The following is a 24,204-nucleotide window of genomic DNA, read 5'->3' as shown; positions in this document are numbered from 1 at the left end:
TTTTTTTTTGCTTATCACATGAAAAGGCTGGCTGCATATCTATAATTCCAGCATTTGGGTAGAGGCAGGAGGACTATGAAATGAGTCAACATGGGCTACATAACGATGCCCTGTTGCAGGATATTTGATCACACTGTGAACCCTGAGATTGTGTTATTTACTGGGGGGAAAAACCTTTCTAGCAGTGGTGTGGCTCAGCCCTTAGTACGCACCTTCAATCCAAACAATGAAGGTAAAGTTAGTTTGTAGAAGGACACACTCCTGTTTGAAAGTGATGCCTAATTGAAGAGCAGACAAAGTGATGAATCAGAGAAAGATCTGACAGAATAGGATATGCCCAACTCTCAGAGAAGAGACGGGAGAAGGAAGCTACTTAAGGGAGAGCAGCACAGAGGGAGGAAAGAGGAGGCAGTTTTACCAGGAGAGTTTTACAAAAACAGATTGAAGAGAGAACGAGCTAGACAGAGGGGAAGACAGAATGAGTCAGAGAAGGAGAAGGAGTCAGAAGATTAGAACAGATTGCCAAAGTTAGTATGGAGCCAAGCAGAGCAATTCAGGAGAGGCAGGGGGACAGAGAAGCCAAACTGAATCAGTCAGCTTGGGGAGGAGTTTGAGTCAGAACAGCTGAGTTGAATCAGCCAGCCAGAGTTCAGAAAAGATACGACAGGGTGAACCTATCCAGCAGCAAATCTCACAGGCTAAAAACATTCTAGGCCCAGACTGCTCAGAGCCTAGAAAGTTCTAGGACTAGATCTAGGTTAGCAGATAGAGGTTTATTCCCTCTGAGACAACAATTGCAAGAGGAGAATAAAAGTTACTTTGACAATACCCTGTCAATACCGGGGCTGGAGAGATGGCTCAGTGGTTAAGGGCACTGACTACTCTTCCAGAGGTCCTGAGGTCAATTCCCAGCAACCGCAGGGTGGGTCCCAACCATCTGTAATGAGATCTGATGCCTTCTTCTGGTGTGTCTGAAGACAGCTAATATATATATATATATATATATATATATATATATATATATTAAAAAATCAAAACCCAGGGGTTGGGGATTTAGCTCAGTGGTAGAGCGCTTGCCTAGGAGCGCAAGGCCCTGGGTTTGGTCCCCAGCTCCGAAAAAAAGAACCAAAAAAACAAAACAAAACAAAACCCAATACCCTGTCTCAATAAACTAAAATGAGAACGAAATGAGGGGCATACCTGCAGGGATCTATGCAACACAGGCTGTCCCTGTACAGTGCAGAGATAGCCTGTCTACTGCAGACTGACCCAGGCTATCTCATCTGTGAAATGGAACTGGTGGCAGAACATACTGGGCATGACTGTGTGGAGATTAAATTGATTCATTTTATTAAAGCTAAAAGCAGAGTCTGGCTGGCACACAGTAAGCAAAATATAAGTACTTGGTATTATTTGTCTTGCCCTGGACCCCCCCACCTGCTAAACATCAAACATATCCTCATCATCAACAGCCTGAAACAGTCCCCCTCCGTGTCAAACAACCTACTGTGGTCAGGCTTTAAATATATCAGGTGGCTAGAACAGCAAGGAGCAGCACCGTGCAGGCATTCGTTCCTAAGAATGCTGGGGAGTGCTGGTACTAGGTCTAGTGCTCCAGGCACTGAGTCAGACGGCTAAACAACAGGTGCCAGTGCAGCCCAGCCTAGGATTGTGACTCAGGCCCCAACTTCCCACAGAAGGGTTGGATATGCTTTGTGGTTTGCTGTTTTGTTTAGACTCTTACTTAGTTGCAGCAGGAGAAAATCGAAAGGTTTCCCATTTTTTAAGATTTATGTATTTATTATTTTAATGAGTACACTGTAGCTGTCTTCAGACACAGCCCAAGAGGGCATCAGTTCCCATTACAGATGGCTGTGAGCCACCATGGCTGTGGTTGCTGGGAGTTGAACTCAGGACCTCTGGAAGAGCAGTCAGTACGTTTAACTGCCGAGCCATCTCTCCAGCCCCAGGTTTCACATTTTTAGAATCTGGTTTTTCTACCTCCCGTTAAAAAAATGGGGGTGGGGTGGGGTGGGGAGTTTGAATTCTATGGTCAGGAGCCTTTCCTTGTCGCAACCCCTATCTGACTTTCATCTGGACCCTGAAGCTTGGAGCCAATGTCACACACTATCTGATGACAGCTATGGGACCTTGAGGAAAACCAAAAGCTTCTGGACAGAGCTGATAAGTGAGCCTTCAGTGCTACATAGGAGGCAGATAAAGTGGACCACGTGTTCAGAGACCCGTGCTATGAAGCCAGGCGCATGCCCAGGATCTAATCCCTCACCGCCACCCTGCTGCAACATGGGCAGCCTGCCACCAAGCAACTATGACACAGGACAGGGCCTGGAAGTTTGCGATGGCTCTAGCCCTCTCTGCTTCTCTGCACGCTTGCTTGACAGCAAAGCGCATTTAAAATCCAAATAGCAGGACCGAGAGTTTATGGGACATGGCTCACGGTGTCCTTGCATCTGGGCTTGCCTACCCCCCTGCCTGGGAGGACCTTAGGAGATGAGCAAGAAACAAGGGACGTGGCATAGTGCAGTATGGTCCTTAGGGTCTGATGGTTAATAGTGGCTGTCAGTTTGCCAGGCTCTAGAATCGCCGGGAAGAGACTTGGGCATGTCTGTGAGGGAGTTTCTAGGTTTGGTTAATCGAGGTGGGCAAATCCACCCTAAATTTCGGAGGCACTGTCTGTTGGCTGGGGTCTTGTACTAAATGTTACAGAGAAAGAGCGCTGAGCATTCCTGACTGCAGATGTGATGTCACTAGCTGCCTCACACCTTCAGAACGCCCCTGTCATGACGGACTGTACCCTCCAACCGTGAGCCAGATCAAATCTTTCTTGCCACCAGTTGCTTTTGCCAGGTATTCTGATGCAGTAATGTGAGAAGCAACATCCCCTGTGGGGATGGCCTCCCCAGCGTCACTTAACGAACTGAAAAGAGAGCCCCACGTTGTCTAGAGATTGACATACCCTCACTTGCTTCTCAAGCTTTGGTGTACACACAGATCATCCAGGAATCATGTTAAAATGCAGATTCTGGGGCTGGAGAGATGGCTCAGCGGTTAAGAGCACTGGCTGGCTGCTCTTCCAGAGGTCCTGAGTTCAATTCCCAGCAACACATGGTGGCTCACAGCCATCTGCAATGGGACCCGATGCCCTCTTCTGTTGTGTCTGAAGATAGTGGCAGTGTACTCACATATATAAAATAAATAAACAGTGCTTTTTTTTTCGGAGCTGAGGAAAAGGGCCTTGCACTTGGTAGGCAAGCGCTCTACCACTGAGCTAAATCCCCAACCCCAACAATTCTTTTAAAAGAAAGTATTTACTCCTTATGAAATAGTATAGTTCTGCACTGCACGTCCAGATCACTGCGCTGGCTAAATTCAGCCATAGATGCAGACTTACGCAATGACATTTGAAAGTTTCTTCTCACAGTTTCCGTAGCCTGTAAAAGTCACACAAGAAACTAAAAGTAGCTTCGGCTTTGATGTATAATTTAAAGTATCATTTATGCATTCTCACCGTGGCTTCAATTACAAGAAAAATTAATTTCAAAATTGTCTTGTTAATAACTGGTTTAATGAGAGCTTCCATGAAATTCCATCCTTTGAGTGCAATGACATTTACATTTAATTTCTCCTGTCCTTGAAGCTGATATATTATTTATACAGCCAGGGACAGAGAAGCAGACTTCCCACTGGGGATCCCAGCACCTTCCTCTTGGGTAGCTTCTTCTCTCTCCTGTGGTGGCTGCTGTTGTCCCAACACAACATCAATCTAGGGCCAGTAGTTCTAAAGACCGTCTTGGACATAGAGGGCATGGTGGCACATACCTATCACCCTAGCACTGAGGAACCAAGGCAAAGAGGATTGCTGCAAACTCAAGACCATTCTGCCTAGTACAGTGAGTTCCAGGACAGCCAAGGATACAGTGAGACTTTGTTTCAAGCAAACAAGCAAAAACTGTCTCAAACATAGAAGTGCCTATAAGGACCAGCAGGCTGAGTCTCTGCCTTGCCTGTGTAGTCACCAGATGTCTTAGCTCTGCTCACATTCACGCTGCCAGGACTTACTGGGTTTCTCAGACCAACCACAAGTTCAAAGATAATAATTGTCAAGGGTTGAAGCACGTTGGGTGTGGTGGCACGTGCCTTGATTCCCAGAACTCTAGAGGGAGAGGCAGGCAGATATCTGTGACTTCAAGGCCAGCCTGGTCTCTATGTAGTGAGTTTCGGGCCAGCCAGGGCTACACAAAGTGAGACCCTATCTTAAAATAGGTAAATAAAAGTGGTCATTTCTGGCTGAACAAAGGAGGTTTAAGAGCACTTGCTGCTTTTCTAAAGAACCTGAAACCGGTTCTTGGCATCCACATAGGCAGCTCATAAACACCTAGAACTCTGGTTCTAGGAGACCCAATTTTTTTTTTTTCTGGCCTCCAAGGGTCACCACACACACACACACACACACACAGACACACACACACACACACACACACACACATCTTTAAAATGATAAATACTTGAATCATGCATAGCAGATTGTAATTCCAACACTCAGAAGACAGAGATGGGAGAAAGGGAAGCTGGAGGCCAGCCTGGGCTATGTAGTAAGACCATGTCTCCAAAAGAGGAAAATGTTGAGAATTTCAAGGTGGTGTAATCTACTACTATGCAGGATGCACACCCAGGTACTAGCCATTCCCAGTAATGACAGGGATTTTGTGAGAGAAATCAATGCAAGAGCCTGGAAGGGAGGCATAAAGAATGTGGAGCAGGGAGATGGTGAGAACCAGTCAGGGTGGGTTTCCAGATTGTCACAGGTATTCCCTGTGCAGATCCAGGGAGACAGCTATGCATCCTGACAAGGACAGAAAGCCCGTAGATCACCAAAAGTCTGTCCTTAGGAACTGCTGTTTCCTGTGATTACGTATGCAGTGACCTACTAATTCTATTCATATGGCCATTTGTTTTGTACTCTTTCTGTACACTTTAAAAGAACTCCCTGGGGTTCCCATCCCTCTGGGAGCTGCCCGGGCTTCCCTGGAAGCCCTGACATCTGACCTTTCCTCTCTATTTCTGCATAGTGTTCTTTGAGTCTTTGTTCAGGGGTCTCTGGAGCCATTCAAGGCCCACAGTCCATGCTGGCCGCCCACCCAGCAGCATCTGCTCCAGCCGCTTAATCTAGCATTTAAAAGCTCCCCTTCCAAACTCCCCAGCCTGGGCATTCTTCCAAGCCCCAATAGCAAAGGACCACAATGGCTTAACCGGCAGTGGCTTGCACGGTCTACCGAGCAGCTTTGATCTCTGTGGCACTGGGGAGGGATAAGAAATGAAGAAAGAGACACAGTTAAAAGGAAGGCCTGCATGTACACGCTCTGGATCCAGCCTTTCAACCCTGCACCTGACGGCTCCGTGCAGCCCAAGGAGCCAACAGGTATGATTTACACATCTCACACTCAACTTTGATACTGACCCTCGGGCAGAATTCCCCATCAGTTCCAAGCAATATACTTCGGAATTTGGAGTTCTCGAGGGTGTCTCTGGAATGTACTCGATGCCTTTAGGAATTAGGGAGTGTCTTGGAATTTATCTTTCCATCTAGTGTATGGCACATTTAAACATTTGGGGATCAGATTGACAAAGACAGGATTTCTGCCTGGGTTACTTTGTGGGTTATCCTACAGTTATGACTCTATAATATACCTATGAGCACAAGGCTTTTGTGACAGGCTGTGGCATGGATACTCTAAAACCGAGCGGTTTAGCTGGGACTGTGGCTCTGTGGTAGAACACTTGCAGAGTATATGCGAGACTCTGGTTTAATCCTAAGCATCGAAACATAACCACAAGAGTAACTCAAGGGCCAGCGAGGCGGGTAAAGATACTGACCACCAGGACTGGTGACCAGAGTTCAAATCCCCAAACCCACATGGCAGAAGACGGGAGCTGATTATTACAAGTTGTCCTCTGACCTCCACATAGGAGGTCACAGCACCATTAGGAGGTATGGCCTTGTAGTAGGTGTGACTTTGTTGGATCAGGTGTATCACTGTGAGCATGGGCTTTAAGGCCCTCATCCTTGCTGCCTGGGAGGAAGTTTTCTCCTGTTTGCCTTTGGAACAAGGTGTAGAACTCTCAGCTCCTCCTGCACCATACCTGTCTGGATGCTGCCATGCTCCCTGCCACAATAATAATGGACTGAACCTCTGAACCTGTAAGCCTGCCCGCAGTTAAATGTTGTCCTTAAAAGAGTTGCCTTGGGGGGTTGGGGATTTAGCTCAGTGGTAGAGCGCTTGCCTAGGAAGCACAAGACCCTGGGTTCGGTCCCTAGCTCCGAAAAAAAGAACCAAAAAAAAAAAAAAAAAAAAAGAGTTGCCTTGGTCATGGTGTCTCTTCACAGCAGTAAGACCCTAACTAAGACACATGCATTAGGGGGCAGAGCCTGAAAGATTACAAGTTTAAGGAAACCTGGGCAACACAAAACACTGCCCAAAAAGTGTCTGAGATTCTTGGTGTTCTCACTCTGTTCTTTGGAGACAATTTGTCTGTACACATCTCTAAATAGCAAGTACACCTGAAGTGGACACATTTCTCTGATGTCATCTTTAAGGAGACTCTTGCCTGCATCCATTTGAAAAGCTGACCAGAGGGCATGGGCTAGAAGATTTGGGAGGAAGTGAGGCTTGGGTAGAACTTCATGGCTGCTTTTGGCACAAGCACTAGCTCCCCACAAATTGATGGGAAATAGGAAACGGAAAGATGCTAGGTGTGGTGGTTTGAATGAGAATGCCCCCTATCCCACCCCAGAAACCATAAATTTGAATACTTGGCTATCAGGGAGTGGCACTATTAGAAAGGATTAGAAGGTGCAGCCTTGTTGGAGTAGGTGTATATAGTGGGTTGGCCTAATGCTACTTGTATTTTAATGCTAATATTGGGCCCCCAAGACTGGTTGCCCCAGAGACAAGAGATTCTGCGTGTAAGACTCCAGTGAGTCTGCCCCCAAGTTATTTGTGATTGGTAAATAAAGATGCCAACAGCCAATAGCTGGACATGGTTCTGAGGGCTGTGGGTCAGAGGAACCACAAGGAGAAGACTAGTGCAGCAGGAGGGAGAAGACACCACCATGGGTGAGGAGTCAACAGAACATGGCCCCGAGGAGGGCCCAAGTAGAGTTAAGAGCAGCCCAGATGAAACATAGTAAGTAATAACTTGGGGTTATGGATAGGAACATAGAGTAGTATCTGCCCAGCTCTTGAGTTGTTTAAAACTTATTGTAGGGCTGGAGAGATGGCTCAGTGGTTAAGAGCACTGACTGCTCTTCCAAAGGCCCTGAGTTCAATTCCCAGCAACCAAATGGTGGCTCACAACTACCTGTAATTGGATCTGATGCCCACTTCTGGTGAGTCTGAAGAGAGCCACAGTGTACTCAAATAAAATAGTCTTTTTTAAAAAAGACTCATTGTAAATATAAAGGTTGTGTGTGTGTCTTTCATCTGGGAACTTAAATAGCTAAGGTGGGGGTAGAAACCTAGGGCTAGGGTTAAACACTTTCTACAACTGGTGTGGTCTTGTTAGAAGAAGTGTGTCTCGTGGGTAGGCTTCAAGGTTTCCAAAAGCCCATTCCAAGTCTGTGGATCCAGGTGTTGAACCCTCAGTTCCTTCCCCAGCACCATGCCTGACTGCACCTGCCATGCTGTCTGCCACGATGGTAATGGACTGAAATTCTGAAACTGTCAGCCTGCCCTATCAAACCCTTTCCTTTGTAAGAGTTGCCCTGGTTGCGATGCCTCTTCACAGTACTAAGACACTGACCAAACAGAAGTGTTCTCCTCTTCCACACTTACTAACTAATTCCCTAGCTCTCTCAGATTCATAAAGCTTCCAGTGCCCACACAGGCTGGGTCCTCCTGTCCTTCCCTCTCATAGTCCACATTTACAAAAACTGCAGTTTGTAATAATGTCTGTTATAATGTGTACCTGCCTCTCTCGTCACCCCCAGCCACAAATCACTACCAGCTCTGTCTGTCTGTCACCAAGTTCCAGTACTGGCCCTAGGCCTGTACACAGGCACTTAAACACATTTTTCCCTTCAAAGATGAAATAATTTCCCTCCTAAAACAAATAAAACCTATGTGATGGAAGTCAGCTCTTGCTGCATACCTACTACATACCAAGAGACTGTCCATTTAAATCGCTTGTCACAGCCACTCTACAAAACAGACATAACTCCTGCTTTTAAGACAATGCAAGAAATTAACTATCTTGCCGCGTTCGTGAGACAGAAGAAGGAAGGAAGGAAAGAAGGGAGGATAAGAAAAGAGGAAAGGTAAGCTGGATGTACCAATAATCTCATTCCCTGGAGATTTAAGGCAGAAGAATCATAAGTTCCAGGCCTTACTGGGCTACATGACAAGACTCTCAGCACACATACACACATCACACACATACAACACACAAAACACATTATACATGTATAACACACACAATGCACATGTAACATACACTACACAATAGAACAAACACAACACACACAACATAACAAATATAGTACAATACAACACACACACATGCACGCACACGCACACACGCACGCACGCACGCACACACACACACACAGCCGTATATGTGGTCCTAAAGCCATGCTGTGTCTAACTCCTCAGCTTTGGTGGAGGAGGGTGTCTTGACAACCTCTCCCCAGTCCCCAGTGCTGATGGGAGAATCAATGGCCGCTTCTCTGCTCACCTTTCTGAGAGAAGGAGGGAGGCAAAGAAATGGGACCAAGTTATTAGCAAATATTTGTTTTACAAACCTTTACTGAATATGTCAAACATAAGACCTGGGAACAAAAGGACATAAAACACAGGGCCTCCCTTCTCAAAGGTCATTTCCCAGTTCTTGAATTTGATAAGAAAAATAACTACAGCTAAACTAACATTGTGGAAGTGTAGGTAGACTCGTTCATTTGTGTGCGTGTGCACACGCACACGCACACGCACACGCACACGCACACGCTTGCTTGCTTGGATTTTTCTCTAATAAAATATTAAGCCTGTAAGCTCAGTAATTTGGGTGACAGCAGCTGGAGGATTATGAGTTCAGGCCAGCTGGGGTTACATAGAAAGTTGCAGTCCAACTTGGGTTATGCAGTAAGACTCTGTCTCAAAAAAAGAGAAAGAAAGAAAGAAAGGAAGGAAGAAAGAAAGAAAGAGAGAAAGAAAGGAAGGAAGGAAGGAGAAAGAAGAAGAGAGGAGAGGAGAAGAGAGGGGAGGGGAGGGGAGGGGAGGGGAGGGGAGGGGAGGGGAGGGGAGGGATGGAAAGGAAAGGAAAGAAAGGAAAGGAAAGGACAGGACGTTAAATTTTATATATTGTGGCTCTCCCAAACATTCTGCATTGTGCAGAAGTGCCCAGCCCAAACGGAATACCTAGTCAATGACTACCTCACTGGGATAATATCTGAGGTGAGTTGTGAGTACAGTCAATTCCACGATTGGAAGGAACTGGTATTGTCATCGAGCCCCCTTATGAAACTGACCTTTGAAGAAGGCCCTCACTCCTGGGTTGAAGGATCTGGTCAGGCCTGGAATGTCCTTTTGGAGGATCCACAGCTTCACTATGCGCTGATGAGCAGACGACTGGCGCCACCTGGAGGTAAGAGTGCAGAGTGCACATTGAGGTCCCAGTCTCGGATTAGTACTGGGTCCAGTTAACCCATTCCACTCTGTCTAGAGAAATCCTCTTACTCCCAACAGCAACTGGAAAAAAAAAAAAAAAAAGCAACGTTTCCAAACAGAGCAGAGGAACTGAGAGTCCAGTTAGAGACATGGTTTATAAGTACAAAGAAAACTTACCAAAAGAAAGTTTGGAAAGTTGCTCACCATTTAGTTCAAACTTAGTTAACAGTAACATTCGCCTTTCATTATTTTGCCAGATAGATGGTATTTTGTGTTGTGTCCAGAACATATTTCATCTCATTTAATTCTCAGTAACAACCATGTGAGATGCATTATAGCCTTCTCCCCCTTTTTAAAAGATGTGCAATCGAGTGCTGGGGAGATGGCTCAGTGGCTGCTCTCCCAGAGGACCAGGGCTTCAATACCCAGCATCAACATAGCACCTCTCAATTGTGTATAACTCCAATCCCAGACACCGTCTTCTGCCCTCCCAAGCAGCATGCATGCAAGTGGTGCACAGACACACCCTCAGGTGAAACATCCATATAAATAACAAAACAAAACTATTAAAGGGTAAACAAAGTTTATTGACAAAATAAAGAGACAGGTTCCCCTATTACAGCCATTCTGTGGTGATCAAATGGCTATTCAGAGGGGCTAAGTAATTTCCTTGAGGTCACAGAGTCGAGACACAGGCAAACTGGGATTTGAACTTGGTTACAGACTCTGAAGCACACACCCTTATCTTTAAGCAACCTGAAGGATATGGCCGCCCAACACACTGAAGGTGGATCTCAGCCACCTTGCCTCTCATCCTCCATTCCCAGGCCGAGTAAATGGACCTACCTCCCCTCCCCTTATCCCCAACTCAGTCTCTGCTACCTAGGGAGTTTTTTTTTTTTTTTTTTTTTTTTTTTTGGTTCTTTTTTTCGGAGCTGGGGACCGAACCCAGGGCCTTGCGCTTCCTAGGCAAGCGCTCTACCACTGAGCTAAATCCCCAACCCCGAACCTAGGGAGTTTTAACCACGCCCCAGACTCACTCACCAACTGTGTGCTCTCTCATGTATGCTTTTTTCGTTAGTGAAGACTGGACCCAGGACCTCATACACAGTAGGCAAGTGCTCCATCATTGAGCTGCATTTCCAACCTCTCACATACACTTTAGATGTTCCTCTCTGTCCTCACTGTCACAGCCTCAGTTCAGGCCTGCCCAGTGCTTACCTCATTAGATGCCCTCCCTGCCGTGTGGTTGACTTATAGTACATTCTCCCACTGCAGTCTCCACGGGTTCTGCCATTGCTGTCCCAGTAGTTGGCACCCAGAAGACACTCAAATCTGAGTGGCTGAAGGTAGCCACGAGTCATTCTTTCTACTTTACCAATGCTCAGCGGAGCTGTACCATTCATATTTATTAAATCCCTAGACCCTATGCCTTCCTGTGTGACTGGAGTCAGAGCTTTCCAAGAGTCTGTGTGTGGGTTACAATGGCAATAGTTTGATGCAGCCAGTTGTGCGACGCACATAACGGGCAGAGTAGCACTACTCAGACTCCATTTCTTCTCGATGATACATAGAACAGAAAGGGTACATTACTAAACAGTCTTGACGCAAAACAGAGGAGGCCCTGTCTACATTACAGGGCAGCTTGGAAGTCCTTGCCATTGGCATAGCACGCTGGGATGGTGCTGGCTTTTGAGTGACTCTTTTTCTACCGGTGAGGTTTCCTCTTCCTAACTTCTGTGTTGATTAGCAATGTTCCCTCTAGGTCTCCTTGCTGACAGCTCCATAATGTAGGCATTTTAAACTGCATGTGGTCTGTTTGATATGTGTGTACATGTATGTAGGTACAAGAGCATACATGCCATGGCACACGTGTGGAATTCAGAAGACAACCTCGGGTGTTGATGACCTTTACCCTTCATATTGCTCGAGGCGGGGTTTCTTGCTGTTTGCTGCTGTTTGAACCATACCAGGCAAATAGAACAGAAGAATAGAAACTGGTGCTATTTTGATTAGCACGTTACTTACTGGTGTATAAAATAAGACATGTTCTTTTGTCAAATATTTCCTTTACCTGCTGGTTTACATCTGAAACTTCTTAATGTTTTAATCTCAAAGAATTAGGAATGGTGATACTTTAATTATGTTTGTCTAGATCCACTTGGGAGACAGAAAGCCACAGTAATTTAAGCAGGGGAAGCTTAATTTAAAGAGCCATTAAGCTAAGAAAAGAGAACGAATGGGCATGCAGATATATAGAGGTCTAAAATCTTCCTCAGCCTCCAGTGTTCAGAGAAGGACACTGGAGGGGAGATCCTGCCCCAAGATCAAGGTTCAGGCCTTCTTGGAGAAGGTGAGGTTGCAATCTTTGAGACAGCCTGATTCAAGTTGTTCCACAGTTGTTGAACAAGGAGGAAACCTTCTTCATAAGTGCAGGTGAATGAAGTCAGAGAGGAGGAGTCGGGACACCAGAACAAGGCACAAGGCCTAGGGCCTAGGGCAGGCAGTGTCTGCCTAAGGAGGGCAAAGGAAGGTGGTCCTTAAACCCAGGCATCACTAAAGGACTGTTCTGGGGGTTCAGCTGAAGGGCAGTGCCACAGGAAGTCCCCAGGCTTCTGTATCACAAACCAAGTAGCAAGAATAGGAAAGGGGCCAGCATCCATCCGGGAAGAGTCAGGAGAGGGCCCTTTGCCGCCCTCCCCTCCCCCCATTAGGCTCATAGGCTCATTGTCTAGTGGGAAGTACTTAGTCTGTTTTGCCAAGGCAGGCGCTGTAAGGTGGACTTGGAGAGGTCAGTCCACACAAGCTGTTATCAGCCATTAGAACCTGTTGGGAACAGGGGCCTGATAACAAGCAGTTAAGGCTTTGAGTCATGTAGTCTCTGTCCAAACTATTGAGGTTGGCCACTGCTGCACAAAAGCGGTGCAGACAATATGCAAGCCAATGAGTGTGGCTGTGCCCCAGTGAAACCTGATTTACAAAAAAACGGGAGTTGGCATGGGATCAGCCAGTTCCTGATGGGGATGGGCTGAGTGGAGGAAAATACAACAAAACAAATACCTTTTCCCACCAAGGTGGGGTGGATTTCAAGGGGGGAACAAGTAGGGTAAACAGCCAGGCAGAAGAGGGAGGCCCAACAAGAAGAATCTAGGGGTTTGGGTGGTTGCTTCTAAGATAGGATCTTACAGCCTTAGATCCTTAAGCCTCTTGCCTCGACCTCCTGAATTCTGGGATCTCGAACACGCCTGGCAGCAAAAGAAATTTAAATAAAGATAAATAACGTGCACACTGCATGGCGGGTTTTGTTAGTTTTGTGTTTTGCTGTAGCCTAAATTAATGAGCTACTGCACTGAAAGACTTAAGAAGCCAATAAATTATCTTTAAGGACTGACGTATGGCAAAATAAATCTGTATTTCAGAAGATAAAACCCAGAGAGGTTAAAAAAAAAAAGCTTGTCAGAGACCTAGAGAGATGGCTTGGGGTTCAGGAGCCCTTGCTACTTTTCCAGAGAACTCCCCACCCATGTCGGGGGGTGCCGGGTGGGACGCATCCTCACTGTCTGTAACTCCAGTTTCAAGGGGGTCTAATGCCCTCTTCTGATCTCTGTAGGTACACACACACACACACACACACACACACACCATCTATTCACACGCATAACTTAAATCAAAAGGATTTTTTAAACTGCCTGAAATAATACAGCTTTTCTACTGTGGACAGGTGGGTGTTGCTTTCTGTACCCTGTGTCACAATGAAATGGGGTGTAACCACCCGATCTTTGGGAGATGCAGAATCTCCTTGTGATAGACATCAGCCCTTTACCTCTGTCTTATCCCAGCACTTGGAAGACAGAGTCAGGAGGATCGGGAGTTCTAGGGTAATTCTCAGTAAATTTAAGGCTGATTTGGTGTGTGTGTGTGTGTGTGTGTGTGTGTGTGTGTGTGTGTGTGTGTGCGCGCGCGCACGTGTGCAGTCTTCCTATTGGTTTGACCATATCTAAATAGTTTATCAAAATAAATCACATTCACCACTGCTCACTGAAAATGTTTGCTTTTATACTTTGCATATTGTCTTTCTAGTTCTGCGAGATAACATGAGGGGATTCTCTGTAAAGAGGAGAACCCGGGTATGAATACGTTGATTTGCCCATTCCACCCACCACTCCATGAATCTGTCTCTCCAGATATGGAGTTTAAAGTGGGAGGAAGTACAACTCATGGCATTGAGGATCAGACAGATCCTGGTCCAAATCCCAGCCCTACCTCTTACCAGCTGTGTGACCACCTGCTCTTCTCCTGTAAAGCCCTTTGTGGCCTTTATTGCACGGATGTTTGTTGAGCAAACATCCTTGAACAATAGACAGTGGCTCCTCCAGGTCAGAGGGAGGACTTTGGCAGTCTGGATAGCAAACAATGCCTCCCTTAGGACACAAGACCATGGCTGCTCTTGGCTCCCCTGCTAGTATCTCTTCAAATTGCTACGGCCAAATATCTGATACAAGAACTTAAGGAGAAATATCTAATTTTGAGTTCCTGACTTAAAAGGGGTGTGGTTCACCATGATGAAGACATGGTGGCAGGTCACATTGTGTGCATAGTAAGGAAGCGGAGAACAAAAAGGCAAAGGTGTTGGTGCTTAGCCCATAATCCCTTTTCCTGTTTCTTTTTGAGACAACAGGGTCATTGTAATTCAGCACTGGCTTGCCTCCAAGTCACTATGTAGCTAAGGACAATCTTGAATGTTCTGATCTTTTTGCCTCCACCTCTTGAGTGCTGGGGTTACAGGTGTGCACTACCATGCAGGGCTTTATATGGTGATGGAAATCAAGCCACTGTACATGCCAGGTAAGTATTTTAACAAGGGAGACACACCCCTGCCTCTCACTGCCTTCTTTCATTCAGTCCAGGACCCCAGACCATGGGATGATGCACCCATATTCAAACTGGGTCTTCCCTTCCCAGTTAAACCTAGAAATGACCTTAGAGACATACCTAGAGGGATGCAAATTAAGCATCAAAGCCCCCTTTAAAAGGTTAGAGTGCCTCGCCTGTAACATAAGCCCAACTTATGTGTGCTATCTACGTGACTGAAAGTGAACCCCATGTTCTTTCTGTACGAGTAACAAAGTCCTTTGTTTCTGGTCCAGGAGTATCAGGTCCTCTCTCAGCATCTCTGCACCACGGGGGTTAACTTGCTAGCTTGTGAGCCAGTTAAAGTTCAAACCTTACAGTTCCTAACATCATCACCAAAGGGTCACATCGATACCTCCCACCTCCTCGACCAACACTGCAGCTTGACATCTGTTCCCACTACAACATGCTGGGGCTTTGGCAGTGTCACCCAGGCCGATAACTGTGCGTCTCTTTGGATATTTGATTCCAGAAGAAACCGTCTTGGACGTCTGGAGCCTTTAATAGCTGATGCACACTCTTCTCAGTGCTCCCTCTTATAACACTCTCTCCTTCCGTTCCTTATGTCTGCTTTTCCTTTGAAATGCTATCAGTGACATGCTGCTGTCAACCCATCTTTCTTCTCTGTGTGATCTCACACATATTCATTTAAAGAACTGCCCTAGTTGGGGTTTCTATCGCTGTGACGGAATACCATGACCAAAAGCAATTTGGGGTGGAAAGGGTTTATTTCTGTTTACAGTTCTACATCACAGTTTTATCACTGAAGGAAATCAGGACAGGAACTCAAGGCAAGAAGATGCAGAGGCCATGGGCAGCAGCTGCTGCTTACTGGCTTGCTCCCAAAGGCTTACTCAGCCTGCTGTCTTATACACCTCAGAATCACCTGACCAGTGGGGACACCAACCACAGTGGGCAGGCACTCCCTCATCAATCGATAATTAAGAAAATACAACACAGTCTTGCCCACAGAACAGACTGGGGCTGCATTTTCTCGGTTGAGGTTACCTTTTCTTAAATGACTCTAGCTTGTGTCAGGTTGACAGAAAACTAGCCATCACAGGGACCTTACATAGATGGTGACATCCTCAATCTAGATCCAGTCCAGACCTCTAATACGACATAACCAGCCACCTGCTGAACGGTCCTGCTCTACTGCTGGAGAGGGGTAATTGCCCAAAACTGGCATTCCATACCAGCTAATCTTCCCTTCTAGATCCACTCTTTGTGTGACACACACGCACGGGCACACTGTTCCGGGCAGCTATCTTTGATCCTTGACAAGCCAGAGCCAAGCTTTGAGTGCTGTTCCTTCCACCTTATTTACAAAACCCATGCTCTTCTTTTCCCAGCACTGCTCCCCTTTCTGCTCCCGACACTCCCTGGTTGGTGACTGCAGTGCCCCCTTCCATAGTCTCTCACGCCTTGCCCTGTTGTTGCTAGAACTACATTCCTAAAAAGTCTGTCTGTGGTGTTTCCTTGTTCAAAACTTTCACTTTCAAAAAGAAAACAAAAACTTCTTTCCCCTCCCCGTTAACTTTTTCTTGTTTTGGGGATTTTGCTTGTTTGGTTTCTCTGGGTAGCCCTGGCTGTCCTGGAACTCTGTAGACCACGCTGGACTGGAATTCACAGAGATCCACCCGCCTCTGCCTCCCGAGTGCTAGGATGAAAGGTGTGTGTCATGTCACTGCCCACCAGCCCTTCAGATCCTTCAGCATCATAGTTCACCCCACTCTCTAATGTTATATCTCCCCATTCCCTGGAGGACTCTAATCTGCAATGTCTTTGGCCACTACCACTCCCAGTGGAAGAGGTGGGATGAATAAGGTGTCATTGAACAGCACTTATGATATGGCACCGATCAGTTTCATTATATTATTATTATTATTATTATTATTATTATTATTATTATTATTAGTAGTAGTAGTAGTAGTAGTATTTTCATTATGCAACTCAGAAGTAGCATCCACTGGTCACCTGTGTTCTGCAGCCTCAAACCCACGTGTGTTTTTGTTGTCGTGTTTTATTTATTTATCTTAGCAAACAAGGACTTCATTTAACAAGCATCTTCATCATGCTTTGTCATCATACTTTGTTCTCATTCGTTCTCTCATCTTAGCTTTCCTTAAATAATAAAATCACTCTTTGGCCCAGGTGCCCTATTTCTACCCAATTACTTGCTGACTTGTTGGTCTGCTTAAGATCCCTTTGAGAAATATACTGAGTGATTCCTTCACTGTACCCGCCTATGGTACCCAAAGTCTAGGTTTCTGGTGATAATTGCTATGTCCACATCTCTACAGAGGTGTATTGCATATGTATGCATGTATGTGTGTCGCTACTGTATTTTTAATTGCTTTGTCGTCCTCTAAGCAAACAAATGAATACGCTGAAGTGGCCACCAGGAGGCGCCAGGAGCAGCGAGAGACCTGCGGTACCTTGGCGGTAGAGGTGGGGATGGATGCAGAGGCGAGGGAAGAACCCAGCTTCCTTTTTTAAGAATCAGTGTGAGCAAGGGAGCAGAGCCACGTTATTTTAGGGAGACTCTGTCGCACTCCCCCTCCCCCGGGTAGGTAGCGTCTGGGATGTGTGCACCCTGTTCGTAGTCTCCCATGGAGAGACGCTGGCTGCTGCAGCCCGCAGTAACCCGACCCCGCCGGCGCAGTGACTGAAGAGGCGCCGGGGACAGCGGCGAGTGGTGAACAAAAGCCCTCGGCGTGGGGGCCGGAGCCCGGACCTGGGGTAAGTGAAGCCGCTCGGGGACCTGGCAGCTTCCAGTATGGAGCGGCAGGGTTTACGGCCCTCTAAGAGCCCACTCCCCTGAGACGCGCTGCGGGAACTGGTGGGCATCAGGGACTGGTGTCTGAGTCCACCATGCTGGGGTTGATGGTACCTTTAACTGCACATCCAGCCTTGGAGATCGGATGGATGCATCTGGGAGGATTCAGGTGCCTTGTGCATCCTGGGCAAACACTGGGTGGGGGCTGGAGGAAGAGACAGGCAGAGCTCCCAGCAAGCCCCGCTGGAGAGGCTGGAGAAAGAATCCATCACTACGTTCACAGGAGCCTTTGGACACTCTCGTCAGCCCTTCCATCTCCCGGGGGCCCTGCGCCCCGGGGCCTTTTGACAGAGAGAAATCAACCATAAACTTCTTCCTAGGCAACTGGGGCCCTCGCAGCAATGCACTTTGGCATGCAGAGGCTTTTTCCCCTTTTGTGTTCCTGCAAAGCTACATCCCAGCAGCCCGACTAAGCTACAAACAAATAGCTAATCCTCCCGGGAATCCTCCAGCGCCTCCCTCGCTGGCTGCAGCCTTGCGCCTCAATCTTTGCAGGAAGAGGATGCATCTAGCGGGGCTCACGCCAATGTAGTCTCCGAAAGGCCCTGCATTCTAGGACTGAGGGAGACTGAGGCTGGTGTCTGAGGCCCAGCATCCCCCCACCCCAACTGCCCAGCCTGAGTTTTCGGGGCATCAGTTTTAGGATTTACGTTCCATCAGGCCCCTGAGCCTAATCCGAAATCGGATTAAGTTGGCAGGGGTAAATATGGCTGAGCAGGGAGAAACAGCTCACAGATCCTCTATGTCTCCCCATCCCCCTTTCATCTCAGGGACTCCAACAAAGGACGAGGCTCAGCTATGGTGGACCCGGTACCAGAAGAGGAGAAAGAGGGAGCGGAGCCCGGTGGCTCAGAAGGGGATGAGGCCACAGCGTCGGTGCCCCCCGATGCCCAGGGAGCCCAGCAGCCTGCTGCCTCCTCGGCCTCGGCCTCCGCGGCGGCGCCTCGCAAAGTCGAGGTCCCCTGCGGGGCAGAAGGTGGGCGTCGAGAGCAGTCTCCACTGTTGCACCTCGATCTCTTCAACTTCGCCTGCCCGGAGGCAGAGGGCAGCCGCTACGTCCTGACCAGCCCCCGCTCGCTGGAGGCCTGCGCCCGCTGTGCCGTCAAGCCCGTGGAGCTGCTGCCTCGGGCCCTGGCCGACCTGGTGCGTGAGGCCCCAGGCCGCTCCATGCGCGTGGCCACCGGCCTGTACGAGGCCTACGAGGCGGAGCGCCTGGCCAAGCTGCAGCAGTGCCGCGCTGAGCGCGAGCGCATCATGCGCGAGGAGAAGCGGCGCCTGTTCACGCCGAAGGGTCCAGCGGCAGCCCCGGCCTCCGCCTCGGCCTCGGCGCTGAGCGCGGGCAGCAGCAGCAGCTGCAGTAGCAGCAGCAGCCTCCCGGCCTCGCCCGCCTCGCGAGTTGCTCGCAGGACTTCTCCCAGTCCCCCTGCCAGGAGCCAGCCTCCGCCCGCGGGTTCTCGGACAGGTAGGAAGAGCCACTCGCTGGACTCGCTCTCCCGCCGGCGGGACGGTGCCCTGAGCTCCGAGTCCGGCGCCTCGTCGTCGTCCTACAGCGGGGAGAGCCTTCGGGAGCTTCGCTGGCCACCTCGAGCTTCAGCCAGGAACAGCTGCCCCGCGGGCTCGGCGTCCTCTGCACCTAACCCACTAGGCCGCCCTTCGGCCCTTGCTCTGGTTCCACTCACGGCCCGCAGCTTCAGCCTCGGAGACCTGAGCCACTCGCCGCAGACCGCTCAGCATGTGGAGCGCATCGTTCGCCAAGTGCGCGCTGAACGAGGCCTGCGCGGGGTACCCGAGCGCGACCGTAAGATCGCCGCCCTCATGCTGGCCCGGCACCAGGAAGAGCGCCTGTTGCTGGAGCAGCGCGCTGCTGCCCACGGCCAGTGGGAGCAACAGCGCGTGCGCGCCGAGCAGCGGCGGGAGCGCGAGGAGCGCGAGAAGCAGCGCGCGCTGGAGCAGGGCCGCCGGGCTTGGGCGGCTCAGGTAGAGGAGCGGCGCGGCCGCCGGGGTCGGGAGGAGCGCGAGGCCGCGCGGAGGCGGCAGCAGCAGTGCGAGCGCAGCGAGGAACGGCGGCGGGAGCTGGCGGAGCGCCAGGGTCTGCTGCGGCGGGAGCGGGTTGAACGCGCCGCGCGTGACGACCGGCTGCGTAAGCTGCAGCAGGAGCAGAACCTAAAGCAGAGGGAGGAGGGCCTGCAAGAGGGGCGGGAGCGCGCCGAGCTGGTCCGCAGGGAGCGCGCCCAGCGAGCGGCGCGCGCCAGACAGAAGCAAGAGGGCCAGCTGCAGCGCGAGAAGCGGGAGCTGAGCCGGGCCGAGCGGGCGCGCCACGAGGCGCTGCTTCGAGGCCGAGTCCGGCAGCAGCAGGAGGAACGGGAGGGCCTGCGGAGCTCCCTGGAGGCCAGCTTGGGCCGCGCGCAAGAGAACTATGAGCAACTGCAGGAGCAGCGCGCCAGGGAGCTGCGGGAGCGCGCGCGGAGAGAGGAGCTCCAGGGTCGGCGGGCGAAGGAAGCGGCCGAGCGCAAAGAGCGGGAGCATCAGGCGCACTTGGAGGCGCTGGCACGGGCGGGAGAGCGACGGCTGCAGCACGCTGCGCAAGTGGCCGAAGAGGCGGTGCAGCAGAAGGCCCGGCGCGTGATTCAGACTCGCCTGGAGAAGGAGAGGGCCCAGCGTGCCAACAAGGAGAAGGTGGAGAGAGACGAAGACTGCCGCCGTCGGGAGTTGCTGCAGGCCATTGGGCGCAAGCTGGAGCGCAGCGAGCAGCTCTCTCGAGAACGGCGAAGTGCGCTGGAGAGCGCTCGCTCCACAGCCCGGGCCTCCTTCCATGTGCGGGAAAAGGTGCGGGAAGAGACCAACACGCGCTCTTTTGACCGCATGGTGCGAGAGGCCCAGCTACATGCCAGCCTGGACCGCAAATGACAGCCACCCTGTGCAGGCCATGCTGCTCTGTGTAGCCAGGAGTGGCCTCCCTTAGTCACTTTGACCAAACTCCAGGCTTCTCCAATCCTGGTGCCACACCATGAACTCTCCAGACTAACGAACCATGAGGCGCTGAGAAGCCAGACATGGTATTTTTTCCATCTGCCGCCATTGTTTTATAGACCTAACTTCGTTTGGAAATGACATGGCACAATCTACCCACATTCACTTGTGTCTTTGGGTTGGAATAGAAAGTAGCTGGGGAGGGGAAGGGTCCCTGTAGGAGAGAGCACAGAGGCCAATGTGGGCCTCTCTGTCACAGCTGCCTTGGGCATCTTTCTAACAGCTGCGTCCAAGACGATTTAAGTTGCAGCAGCCGAGGGGCTATCTCCCAGACTCACCTCTATCTTTGAAAATACAAGTTGCACAGAACTTAAGTTTCCCAAGAAAGCACAGGTCTTCCAAGATGTTAGTTCATGCACAAACGACTACAAAAGCTATTGCTGAACTGTGACTTGGACACGTGAACAAATTATCCTGTTCCCATAACATTTTCAGTTGAGTCCCTAGGCTTTCTAGTTAGACAATCATCTACAGATAATAATCACTTTTTTCTCCCAAGTGGTGTAGGGAATGGGTTGGATCGGCGAGGCTGTTTAGCTTTAATGGAAGCCCTCCATCCCCCACCTCCCAGGGGGTGATGGTTTCCTTAGGCAGCAGTGTTCTACCCCATGAGGCTTCCATGGATGGTGATGTATTTCAGTGGAGGCAGTGTCTGATGCCCACTTCCCTGTGTGGGGCCAGCTCCTGCAGACAGAAGCCATTGCCTTACGAAGCAGAGCTATCTTCAGTGCCTGCCCAGGCCAATCTTGCCTAACGCTCCAGCCTTGAATACAGTCTGGAGGGTGAGCCCTGGAGTGTGTAGGATTCCCTCTGTGACTTAGTTCAGTGCTCCGGGGACAATGTAGGATCCTTGGCCTCTTGCCTGTGGTGGCTGAAGGGCTAGAATTGCCTCTGTGTCGAGCTGTGCTATTGTTGGTAGGGTATCAACTCTTCCCTGGTAGGGGAGAGCCTTCCCTCTTTAAATTCCTGGTACCCTCTCACTTGTACCTGAAGTATTTAATCACTCTCTTGGTGCCTCACCTTTCCCATCTGTTAGATGGGGCCATCAGAACTCTTCTGGTACCTCAAGGTCTCCTGGATCCAAAGTATCACTTCAGTGTTATTTGTTGGTCTCCTTTGTGCCTTTCTTGACCTGGAGTTGGGAGGCAGGAGGACTGCTGTTAGCCTAGTTTGTTTCTGGTAATATGGACTGCTGGCATTAGGGCAGCGGATCGAAGACAGATGGCCGAGTAGCATCCAAGGTGTGTGTGAGGTGGGGAGGGGTACTTGCAGTACCAAGCCACTCCCTGGTTGAAGGTTCAGTTATCAGCAATTTTAATATGCCATATAATGCGCCTTTCCCCACTTACATCCACCTATCAGCTATGTCTACATTACATCAAGGTCAGGAGTAAAAAACTTACCAAAAAGAAAGGAATCAGGGTAGAGACGTACTGCGTTAGGTGTGTTTTTGTGTATATTCTGCTGGCGGAATCATCCCTAAAATGACTAGCTATTGCCCACACCCCTCTCATCGACCCTACCCCACACTAAGAGGAGTCTTGTGTAGAAGAAAACTGTGTTTAGATGTCACATATGAGATAATGTGGGACCAGGAAAGGAGCTATGCACCAAGGCTTGTGTCTTGAGTGGGTGGATTCTCCCTTAAATTTCCTCTTTAGTGAGCTGTAATAACGAACGGTGTTGTGTCTGAGACAGGAGCATTTAACTAAAAAGTTAATGTGATTACAGTCCTTTGATCTTGTGGTTCCTGGGTTGCTTCTGAAACCTTCATGGAGAGCTCCACCCTTCAAAGTCCTTACTTCAGAGTATGAACATTTGCTTGAGGAGGCAATCTGGCATTCTGAACCAAGCACTGGAAAGCACGCGGGCGATCTCACATGGCAATCTCACTGGCTCTCTTCCCCAGGTTGCACGGGGTGATTTTAGGTTGATCACCTTTCTTTAGTTCCCACAGGTGTAGCACTGAGATCATCATTCTAAGCTCTGGTGTGTGCAAACTGAGACTGACGGTGACATTTCTTGTTTCTGTCACTCTGGAACTGCAGGTACAGTTGCTACACACAGGATTACATGACTCCTGTGTCCTACTATACAGTGTAATGCACCATCATGATTTAGTGCAGAAGGAACAGTCTTGAGAAGCTCATTCAGATCCAGAGTCACATGTGATGTAAGGGCCCAGGCCTGAATGTTACCAAATTAGACACTGAGAGAACCACTATGGAAAGATACAGTTTAGATTTTTACCCAAAAGTCCATATGGCCAAGTATAATTAAATCAGAATCAGAATTCAGACATAGTAACAGTAAGAAAGGGTCCCTTCAAGTTCCAGACCATCTACTAGGATACTCTACTAAAGTTGGACATGGTGGTTCACATCTATAGTCCTAACCCTGAGGATGCTGAAGTAGATGGATAATTTTATTGAGTCAGCCTGGGCCAGATAACAAGACCCTGTCAAAACAAAACAGACAAACAAAAAATGGAAGGAGAACCACCTGTGTATTTTAAAGAAATGTTAGTGTTTCTCTCTAAAGATAATGAATGTCCAAAGTCTCTTTTGGGCCCCTAATTTAAATTTCCACAGAAGAGAAGTTTTACTTTATTCTGATGTGCAGTGAGAGGACATCGGGGCAGAGCAGAGATGATAGATGGAGAATTGTCTCCAAACAACATTCTAACAAGTGTCTATAATTGAACATGCTGAAATTTCTTGCGATCTAGGAGATTCCAACACTGAAGTGGCCTCTGCCTCACATTTACTCTTGGAACATTTGCTACTCCAAGAAAGAGAGAGTGAAGTAATATGAGAGGGAATGGGAAGGGTTAGAAAAGCTTTAATTCAGTTGAATACCAAGAAAACAAGCCAAAACCATTCCAGAAGAAATTATTGGTGAAGCTAGCCCAACGTTCTGCTGTGGCAGGGACAAGAGTCTACACCCATCTGGATCGGAAAATGGAAATTTCCTTTTGGAAGCACACAGGCTGGGTTTCAGTGGAACAGTAACAAGGATTTGCCAAAGGCAAAAGGTCTGCAGGGTAATGAAGATAGAGGAATGTCTTGGTCTATTTTATGTTGCTCTAACATAATACCCAAGGCTAAGTTAAAAAATAAAAGAGATTTGTTGCTGACAGTTCTGGAGGTGTAAGAACAATGTTGCCAGCATCTGCTTACCTTCTGATGAGGACTTGAGGGGGGACATCATATTTCAGAGGCACCCGGGGAAGGTTTTACACATGAGACAGGAAGCAAGAGACAGGAGAAGCCAGAGGCACTTGTATGTCAACTCCCTCTTAAAGGAACTCAGCTACTCCCACAAGATGGAACCCATTCAGCATTACATCTATAATGTAATTACTTTTCATTTGGCCCCACCTCTTAAAGGTCCCACCACCTCAATACTATCACCATGGCAGCCAAGACCCCAGCACATGAGCTGTGTGAAGGGCAACAGTATCCAAGGTATAACAATGGGAATGTGGATATTATGTAGTTCTTTTACAGTCTCCCACTATTACACAGTCTGTAGCTACAGATGCAACTCTGTAGAGGGGCAACATTCTATTTACCATCAAATCCCCTGTAGCCCATGGTATAGAATCTCACCTAGATAAATACATAACTATTGGATGGAGAGGAAGCTGGGAGCACGATGGATGAGTGACTGAGAAATGAATGGTGAACAGAGAAAATCTGTATAGAATGTTTATGCAGGCCTCCATTCAGTCAACAAATCCTC

At 48.7% G+C, this 24,204-nt stretch overlaps 1 protein-coding gene across 1 annotated transcript; it reads left to right on the top strand.

Annotated features, from left to right (window-relative positions):
- Nucleotides 1–17,030: 17,030 nt before the first annotated feature.
- Ccdc177 (coiled-coil domain containing 177) lies at nucleotides 17,031–23,613 on the top strand. The gene is given in 2 exon segments (NM_001399190.1): nucleotides 17,031–17,333; nucleotides 18,201–23,613. A coding segment is annotated over 1 exon segment (2,109 nt). The 5' UTR covers nucleotides 17,031–17,333; nucleotides 18,201–18,228; the 3' UTR covers nucleotides 20,338–23,613.
- Nucleotides 23,614–24,204: the final 591 nt, after the last annotated feature.

Source organism: Rattus norvegicus, chromosome 6, assembly GCF_021556685.1.
Source record: "Rattus norvegicus strain SHRSP/BbbUtx chromosome 6, alternate assembly SHRSP_T2T, whole genome shotgun sequence".
NCBI classification, from domain to species: domain Eukaryota; kingdom Metazoa; phylum Chordata; class Mammalia; order Rodentia; family Muridae; genus Rattus; species Rattus norvegicus.
Note: the sequence above shows the minus strand (reverse complement) of the source record. Positions and strands in the feature narration are given on the sequence as shown.